Raw genomic sequence first — 10,257 nt, forward strand, 5'->3', positions numbered from 1 at the left:
GACTGGCGAGAGGACCGTGTTATCCCGGGCTGCCCGTCCTCTCAAATGCAATCCAAAGAACCTTGATCCAGTATGCTGGGTCTGTGGGACCTAAGGGCCACCGCCGTCGACGACCGCAAGCCCATTCGAGGCCAGTCATCAACCAAAGAGTGCCATATTAATGATGTGGATGGCCGTTTGTTCGCTACCTTATCTCAATAGCTTCAAGAGGCACCATGTTGCATCCAAAGAAAGAGTGCACCACGGCCTGGGAATGGAAGAAAAGTGCAGAAGGGGGGAGCGAAGGTGGGGCAGGGACCGAGCGGTAGACCAGGCCAAACCACTTGGACCTGACATCTATGATCCAGACGGGACCAGGGGTGGGCCGGGGGACGCCAAGCGGGACACTCGAGGAAGACACCTTGCCTAATCGAGGCTTAGTCATCTCACACCCTAGTCGTCTTCGTTTGTGGTCTGCCAAGAATGAACAAGAGGGCTGCTGGTCTACTGCACAAGACGGGAGGCAAGAGCGCAACTGCCATCAGACCAATCCATGGCGGCCAGCAATGCAGGAAGGCACCACGCGAGACTGGACCTCGGGAGGCAGGAACCAACCCCAAGTTCCATCTGCCTGCAAGGCACAGGGCCTCGTGCATTAACATTAACATACTTTACCTCAGGCACGAACATTCCGGAAAGTGAGGTTCACCTCCACACGGTACACCATCTTGAAGGAACCTGGAAAGCACGGGAAATGGTACGTACTGAGGTAACCACACATGAACCGAGAACCTCCGCACCGGACGCAGGGACCAGCGCCTCTCGAAGAAGAAAACCCAGAGGGAAAAAAACACCCGATTTAATTTGTATGCAACAACAAAATAACACTGCCCACCCTTGTGCCGGTACCAAGACATGGGGATTTTCTGACTTGTCCAAGGAACAGGGCCGGCCAGGCAGGGAAGCCAACTCTTGACGAAGACAAACATCAACGGCCATGATTCTTGTTTCTCTCTGTCCCAGCTTCGCAAACGTGAGCCCAAAGTCCCTTCGCAACAGGAAGAAACGATGACTAAGAACGAGCACAAGCCGGCCGTGGAGAACCAACCATGGCGCACTTGCCCGGTCCGCCTGCAGTTGATTGCGAACAATCGAAAGATGTCTGCACCAACAAGAAGCGTGTTGCTTTTTCCTCCGCGCTATCCAGTCGTTATTCACGGTTCTCGCAAACCCATACACTACATCAGGACACCCAAGTTCCACACCTATGCCGAAGTTGCGGACTGGGCTTCCCATTCCAGGACTTTAGGAGACAATTGCTTACACTAGCGGCCCTTCCACACGATACACAACGGCCACTACCATCCCAAGAAAGACCTTCTGCCTAGGACGTGTTCTCGCCATTACTTACTGGACACACATCGCGCAACCAATGGGAACGCATCTAACTCTTGGTCCGAGAGGCCGGCAGAAAATATACTTCCGGCCGAGGCCTGCCGCAGCTAGTCCCGCAGGTTTGTGATACTTGACAGCTCTGCGCCAGCTCACCTGCCTTCCGTCTCTGTTCATCTTCGACTCTCTAGATCGAGGGGCCAGATCAAGAAGAAGAAATTTTGCCGCGAGACACAGCACAGCCTGCGTATCCTGTGGGACGCAAGATAGCCACTTGGCAGGTGAGCCGTGGGACCACATCCTCGACACTGCGAGGGCGAAAGACGACAACGCGGCATCATGGCTATCCATTGCTTCTATGGTGAGGGTTGAATTTTTGTTTGCTTCAACCACACTAATCGACGCCACAAAGCGTGCTCTAGACCCCTGGGCCAATATCCCGAGCCAGCCGGTAGGGGATCTCTGTCTCCGTCTGCTTGTGGTTCATATTTCCAGTACGATTAGATCGCTGGTCTTCCGCACCATGACGTGTATGAATCATTACGCGTTCAGCAACAGTTCCACGATATACGGGTCCTGGCCTCTGAAGCCTCTACCCTCGGACATCCGCGAGGGCATCTGCGGATGCCCAAGATTGCCGTCTCTAGGCATTGATCGTCCCTCCCGCCAATCCAATCCCAAAACCTTATGCGTCGTACCACCGCGTCGTCTCAACCTACCGACATCGTCGTCCTATCGCCCCCTGTTCGCCGGAGTGACACTGACACTGCGAGGCCACCAGACCATATTGAAAAGCTGGCAAACGTGCATACTCTCGTTCCAACCATCCGCAGCGGGACTTGCAGCCACCCAGAATCTCAATCCCCTCGCATCCAACCGTGCGCGCGCGTCCTTTTTTCCTCTATTCCTCCAGGGTTATACGCAAGAAATAGGGGTTTCGCTCGTTCGCTCATCATACCATCCTATTCTATCTACAAGGTTTGGCTGGAAGGCGGTTGGGGACAGTTGACTTCTCCTCTGCGAGAGGTCTCGAATCACAGATAAACGAGTCCGGAAAGATGCACAATCCACCAACTACTGCAAGCTTGCGCTTGGTAGTCCGTCACTAATCAGGCCGCAGGACCCCATTCCCGCTCTGCTCATTGCTCATGGTGCACGTCACAACCTTGCCTAAACTGATGCGATCCAGAACCCGATTTCGAATGTGGTTCCAGAACATGAATTTACCAATTCCCACGTCTCGCACCCCGACATGCTCATCGTCGGTTCACGGGATTTCCGCGCAGAAGATCCCCATTGGTCACTACGCTTCGTTCCCGGACCTTGTAATACTCGTGTTTGATTGCCACAACGAACCCCCGTGCGCAGCGCTTATTCCAGCGTTCGTCCGTTTCTTGGGTTTGAAATGCATTTTCTCTTATCGCCCGTTGTAAACCTTTGGCATAGCGGAAGCTTTGCATTTCAATTCCGCCCCCTAATCGCTGTCACGGCATTTGCAAGTCGCAAAACTATATCTCCTTTCGATAAAGCCAAGCATCCCCGATCGCATACGTCCATGATATCCTGAAATCTGAAAGAAGGGTAGCCGATGATGGGTTTGGCTTTCAAAAGACTCTGGGAGACCTCGAACATATAAATCTTGAAAACCTCCATATCCCCGTTCTCAGGACCCCTTTTCTCAAGCACAAGCCATCCCATCCGCCCGCTGCTCCATTTGGCGAGGGTGGCGTTACTCACGAACTGGCGTGCCCTTTTCTTAACTACATGTTCGCGCACGGCAAACAGGGTTCATGGTGGCTTGCCGCCGGATTTCTCTTCATCTCCTTGCCCCGCCGTTTTCGTCTTTATCTACTGACCAACAGTTCGGCAAGATCGTGTTTCACCATGTTCCGCCCACCGCATTAGCGTTGCCGCACACATCTGACGCCTCCGTGTTATTTCTGCTTTAATGGTTCGTTACCGCCTGCGCCTTCCGGGCCCTGGGGATACCGGTCGCCGGGCCGTGAAGCCACCCGTAGTCCGTCCCGGTTTTAAATGGATCGCTCGGCTCTGACGCTCCGGTGCAACTATATTTGCTTCCGGTGACATGCTGCCGCCTCGAAGTGGGATTTTAAAGTTGGTGCTTCATCAATCGAGTTGCCTACAAACGGCCACAAAGCGTCAATAAACCTTTGATCAACCAGCGGAGACGACCTCTCAGTTGCCAGTTTGGGCCGTTGAGCAGGACGTGACCTGCCCAGACCGGCGGTACAGCGACGGCACGTCGAACGGCGGCCGTGGAACAGTAATATTTGCAGATAACAGTGGCACTGAGTGACCCCTTTTCCCGGCTGGCACGCGGCTTGTTGTCTTTTGCCAACAGCAAGTGTGACTGATGAAAAGTTGTGTGGCAATCATATAAAAGCCGTATCATCCTGCTTTAGATGGGAAGAGCGGGCTATTTCGCCATCTGTTCCGGAGCAAAGACTTGACCTGGTGCTGTTCAACCCGCCTCCCGACTCTGGCTCTTGATAATGAAGCTTCGTCACAGTCTTTATAGCGTTTGGGTCACAATTCTCGAATGGATTTATATGTCAGCATGCGTTGAAGAAGTTGTTCAACCCCTGTTTCTTCAGTCAAGCATGACGCCTGCGTGTCTGTCACGATGCCAATGGACTAGGACGATAACAATCTTAGGGCTAGACTCGATGTCTGGGGCCGAGAAGAATCTTGCTACTTCCTTCTCTGATCGTTATGGTAGCCCTCTAGGTACATGGCAGGCGTGGTTGATAAGATATGCTTTTAGTGGGAGCCAACCGAATCTCTTAAAGGGATCCTCCGTCTTGATGGACCGGCAAAGCTTGATGCATATTAATGGTCTTTCTGTTTAATGTTACATGTCGCGATGGTCCCCAATATAACTCCCAAGATCTCGCATAAACAGCCTGCGTCAGTCTAGCTTTTGTGCTGACCAGGGCGGCCAAATCTAGACACGACGTTATTGGAACTGCTCGTGAACACATTCAACCTTGTATAAGGTACTATTACGCGCATGAGCCGGCTGAATGAGGAGTAGAAAACTGACGAGCGCGAAACTCTCACGTAAGACACTCTCGGAGCTATTGACGCGTTCTTCGTTCAAATTGTGCGGTCTGCTTATTGACCCAACTCCATGGAGAGAATATGTTAACTATGAAATTCGCCTAGGGGGGATGTTTTAACTCCTCACCTGGAGAATTTCGCAATGTATTAGATCGAAGTCATTGGAAATGCTTCATTAACGCCCCAGGCAGCTTTGTCTGAAGGTTGGTATATACCTGCCGGATGAGCGCCTTTAATGGGGAGACCTTTTTGTAAAAGCTTTTTTCAACGCTGCGGCAGCTGGCTGGCTGGACACAGCACTTGATACTTGCAGTTATCTGAGAAGTCGACGCGGCTCTTGCTTGATACTGTACACTGAATGGTCATCTTGAAGATAAACACAGGACTGCATTTGTTCTAAGTGTTGCACCAACGTATCAGTCGTCTGGTATTGATTCAAGACTTGAACGAAATTAATTGACTGAAGTCTAGGCATCACTGATGTTGTCTAGTGATGTGTCCATACGACAACACAAAGTCAGCTAAGATGATGAACTGGCCCCCGTGAATGGGCAACAATGGCGACCATCGCTCTCAGCCAACTGGGCTATATTCCAATCTTGAGGTTGTTCACACACAATGTATCTAGCTACAAATCCGTGACCTGTAGTTTAGTTGCACTTGAAACGGACACAGCTTGTTCGTCACCCGTGGGTATAAGCCCGTGATAGGTAATCGGATATGTTGCGCCATGTATGATGTCCCGTCCAAGTAACTGCTTCCGTGTTAAGGCCAGTCCAATGAGAAAGTCAAGAAATCCCTCAGACTGCTGTCCATTCTCCCGTTGGAAGTTCCCAGCGCGGGATGTCCAAAGCCTGTATCATACATGGAATCCTCCGTCTTGAGTCTTGATACTGGTGAGCCTGTTGGTGGGTGTCGAGATCCTGACTCGACTGCTCATGGCAAAGCACAGTTAATTGGGACTTGTTCTTCAGGAGCGTCTTGGGGTTTCACTTGAAACGGGACAATGAGGCGGGGTCCTGGTTGTGAGTGTACTGCCGTACAAATCCTTGGTGCGTCCAGCGGTGCCGGTGACTCACAATTAGATTTCACGAGTCGCCTATATCTCCAAGACTAGTAGAAGCACTGAATGATGTGTTTTGCCTGTTTTTGGAAGTTGTTGTTTTCCGTGATATCCGAGGAAACCTTGGATGTTGCTTGGTCGGCGTTTGCTTCGGCGATAGAAACAAGAAAGCTTGATGCAAATCACACAATCACCAACCTTATTCGCAATCTAGTTGAGTTGTTCGAAACGAGTCATATTACTGTAGAGACCCTTGTCTTTCTGAACCTCCCCCCACCCCCCTTGAGCACCAACCACAACTCTTTGCGACGGTTAGGCAGATGCGCAGGCACGTTGTGCGAATTACTGTTGAGGAGGAATGGAAATGGGGCTTATGTCAAGTTGTTCAGGTCTTGATTTATCATATGCATTAATGTTGGTAAAACCTGTAATCTAATGCTTCGAAAATGGGTATCTAACTCGCTGTTGTTGGTTTCTGGAACCTTTAGGGATTACAAATGCTACCATGACTGATGCCATGTCATGTCCTCTCCTCGACGGAAACTGGCCGCGTCCCGTCGAATATGTGATCCGGCCGATCCGGCTCGGGCGACGCCATCGGTCCTCCCTGCATCATCTCCCTCTGCGCTTGCGTCAAGCCTTTCGTAGTGCCGGTGGTGTCCTGAATAATGAGGCCCTTGGTGTACGCTCCCGGTGTGTCATCCAGGTGGTGGCAATCACACGAGCTCATCTTGGTGAAGGCGAGCAGCTGGTTTAGCACCGTGAACTCGACCTTGAGCTTGATGCTGTAGACCAAGGGCTTGCTCGTCGTCTGGAACACAAAGTTATTCGTGTACTCGAGCACAATCAGCCCGACATCCAGTAACAAGACGAGGAGGAAGAGCCCGAGGAGGTACCACGACATCAACCTGGCCGCCCTCGTCTTGAACGTAAACAGCGGCTTCAAACTGAAAAACCCCTGCCACGCAAAGATGCTCGTGATGAACGTCTCCTGCAGCGCAAACACCACAATCGACACCTTTTCGTACACGCCGTAGCGCGCAAGCCACCCCGCCTGGTCCTGCGCCGGCGCCGCCCAGCACAGCACCCACAGAACCACCATGGGGATGTGTATCGCGCACCCGTTGGCGACGATGAGGGCCAGCACCAGGCGCAGCGACGTGCGCTTGTACACGACGAGGTGCAGCCGCGACCACAGCACGACGGACTGGCCCGTCACCATGGCGCACCACGCGAGCAGCGCGAACGCTCCCGGGACGACGGTGTCGCCGCGGCAGAGGTAGCGGATGAGAGACACAATGGCGTGAACAAAGATGCCTGTATTGGCGACGATCATGCTCCAGAAGTAGCGGCCGCGGCACTGGCGAAAGGTGCTGAAGATGAGGACGTAGATCTCGACGGCGTTATAGATTCCGATTGTGGCGAGGGCCGCGATGGCCATGGCCTCCTGGCGGGTCAGGTCCAGGCCGCCTTTGATGTTCGCGGCCATTGTGCTGCTGCTGGTGTTTTCGCGGCTCCCTTCTCCTGTTGAGGATATGCGGTTCGGAGTTTGGGGCCGGAATGGATAAGCCGCTAGGGGCGGGCCGAATCGATTCGGCGGTGCGAACGGCGGTGCTCCCCCACCTCGGTGTCCTCGATTGCTGGAGTTGGTGACGCCCACGTTTCCTCTATGGGAAAAGCTGCGTAAATGGTGCAAGATGTGCTGGCTGGGCAGATATATGGACGGCCAAGAATGTCAGGCCGGGTGGCGTCCGAAGCCATTAAGCAACAAAACGTGGGTAGAAGAACGTATGGGGAGTACATCAATAAGCCAGCACGAGAGTACAGTTGCTCCCGTCCTATAAACTACGGCGTACACTTCGTCCCTTGTGTGTTCTTTTACTTGGGTAATAAATTATGAGTCGGGTTAAGGTTTCGAAAATCGGGCTTGTTGAAACACTATTCGGCTTAGCCAACCGAATTTGTGAAGAACAAGGGGAAGGACTTCGGTGTCGGTATCGTCGGCGTTTCTGACTCGTTCTTGCCGGTGTCTGTCGGTGATAACCTTCTACCTCAGGTCATGGTTTCGTCCGGTGTTGTGGGATGCTTGCCCCATTTTCCCCTTCGTCCGCCTCGAGGTGCTCTGACGATTGACAAAAGCAGACAAGTTTGAGCCAAGCCATTTTTGGTAAGGTAATCCAGCGACCTCGACCTGACATCCCGACTTTGGATTCTTCTGGGCTAAAAATTTGCACTATTGACCGAACAAGTCCTCCTTACCGAGGCCCCAGGCGTACGGTTGGTACTCTGCGCTGAGCGTGTGGATGAACAAGCCACTAGATATCATCATCTCAATCTTTCAGGTGCGTGCTGTTCTCTCGCCGAATGGTTCATTGGCCAGCCTTTGGCAAAGCGCGAACGTCCAGGCGATTTTTTGCTGCGATAATGTCTGTCCGACACTGCCGTCCAATCATGACTAAGTGTCATACAACGTTCCTTGACGAACTAGATCTGGCGACCGCTGCTGGTATTGAAACTCAATCGCTTGCTTCCGTATGTATTCGGGGCTTTCACGTGGGATTTGCCTTCCGGAAACGCGGGTGAAAACCCAATCTCTGTGAGGGTTCAATGTTGGCTTACCATTGCCTCGGCTAGGATACCGAAACCGCGGGCAGAATCTGCTTTTTCGTGCACTCGCTCCGGGATGACGATGCCCCACCTCGGTCCCGTCTCGGAATGCTTTCAAGTCCGAATTAACGGGGCCACGCCGGATTGTCTGCGGAGAGCTGTTCCGATGAGCATCGTCCCAAGCCGGTGGGCCCCATCTCCACTTTGATAATCTGTGAGCGATTGTGAGCTATCTGTTCAAGCTTATCTTGTCTGGAGATTCAAATCGCCCACATTTATGTCCAGCGTCTATGGAGAAAAGTGTACGTAATTGAGACCCGGCGCCTCGGGTATCTGATGACATAGTGACCGTGGCTTCCCTGCACGTAATCCTGCACGTAGCCCTGCACGTAAGCAGGGTTGGGTCGACTTGTCCAACCGTTTCAACAATTAGTATGAACTTTGAAGAAGCGACATGAACTGTAGGACACAGGCATCTGCATTGATGATGGTTGATGGAGGACGGCAGTGGTTAAGATCATGAGCCATGAAACCAGTCGTATGTTGACTATACCTATACTGTCTTCTTGTCGGCTCTAGGCATGTCGACATGATGCTCACCAAATGACCTTCTCCCCGGCAGCTAACGGACACGCGCTGCCAGAAGCTATTGGGCCAATCGCCGGATGAGTCCCTTGTCGAAGCACACGATGCGTAGAGCTCGGGACCGAGTTCAATAGACATGAAGGCAGCTTCTGAGTCAGGTCAAGCACTCCGTAGGCGCGTAGGCGCGTAGGTGCGGACGGCGAAAGCCGGGGAACCAACCTCGGCTATTGGAACATGAGCCTAATCTAGGCAAAGATGGCAACGTTGCAGCCCAATGGGGACTACCGAGATGGTAGCATACTGAGTCCCGTATACCGACCGCATGATATTGTGTTTGATACGTGGTATGGGAGAAGGCACTGGCGCCATTTCCGGGTCTGGGCTTTCCTCCAATAAAACTAACTTCGTGAATGTGGCTCACGCGTTACGAGCATCTCGAGTCAGGCGATTCTCGTTTGAGAAGAATAGGTCACCGGTCGCAGCGCACGATGTCGATTTCAGATACCGAGATGCTATTGCCGAACTCACGCAGGTCAGGAAGATGAAGCAGAGGTACGGTTGGGGTAAGGTCCGATCCTCGTGCGGCTTTTTGTCTGGTGAGGCGGCACTCAGACTCATTGTACATCGTGACACCAAATCCAAGCCAGTCGTCTGTTTATCCTGTGATTTGACTGAAAAGGTGACTGGGCCTCACACTTCAAGACCGCGGTCGTTGTAAAACCAGCGGTCCGCAATTAGAAAAGATGCCAAGACTGTAAGTAGTGCGTCTTGCCTGGCCAATCGTATGGGGAAATGAAATCATGAATAGTTGGGTCGCAGAGGGCCTATATTGAAACTAGTCGATGGCTATCATTCGCCGAGATGGTGACAACGGACGAACTCATGCATCAAGCAGTCGCCAAGTGGTTGCGCTGTAAGCGCAAGAGGTGGCTATAATTGCTAGAACTGGTGTGCCCAGTGGGAAGGTTTGAGTTGCCATCGACCGGCCCATCACCTCGGGACGCATCCAGAACCCCTGCCTGCCGCTCGACCGCAGCTTTCAGGTTTTTGGGTCGGCTATTCACATCCTGGCTGGCCGTGCGCGCCGCTACTAACTTCCACGGTGACGGAAGGCCGATTCCGCTCGCGAAGAGAAAAGTCTCCGAGCGGATACATCGCGTCCCGAGGACCAAATCCCGCCTTCCCTCCTCATGAATCGTGAGCTTATTCTGATAAAAGATGCTCGGTCTGGGGGTTCCTGCTGACTGGGGAAGCTGAACCATTATTTCATGCGTCGACACGTGTAGCCCTTCAATGCCGCGAGGCGATCAGCCTGTCAAACTGTCGGCCCGCAGTCTTGCACAACCCCCCTCGGCGGTCGGACCTCTCGGTAAGAATCGTACGGCCGGGCCTCCATGTCTTTTGAGGATTGTGGCATGATTTGAGCATAGGCTCCCAACCATTGCGTCGCAGTCGGGTTCGCACTTGACTCCCTCCGAAATCGTGATAAGTCGGCTTTGTGCTGCCAAAGCGGACTAGCATTTCCCTCGAGCTGATCAATCCCCGGACAC

At 52.7% G+C, this 10,257-nt stretch overlaps 1 protein-coding gene across 1 annotated transcript; it reads right to left on the reverse strand.

The window, feature by feature from the left end:
* Window positions 1-6,035: 6,035 nt before the first annotated feature.
* Window positions 6,036-7,004, reverse strand: CORC01_11265 (uncharacterized protein; the record flags this gene model as incomplete). The annotated part of the gene is made up of 1 exon (XM_022622891.1): window positions 6,036-7,004. One exon carries the CDS (start codon window positions 7,002-7,004, stop codon window positions 6,036-6,038), a length of 969 nt encoding a protein of 322 aa, XP_022470565.1.
* Between the last annotated feature and the right edge of the window lie 3,253 nt (window positions 7,005-10,257).

Source organism: Colletotrichum orchidophilum, assembly GCF_001831195.1.
Source record: "Colletotrichum orchidophilum strain IMI 309357 chromosome Unknown Scaffold_120.1, whole genome shotgun sequence".
NCBI classification, from domain to species: domain Eukaryota; kingdom Fungi; phylum Ascomycota; class Sordariomycetes; order Glomerellales; family Glomerellaceae; genus Colletotrichum; species Colletotrichum orchidophilum.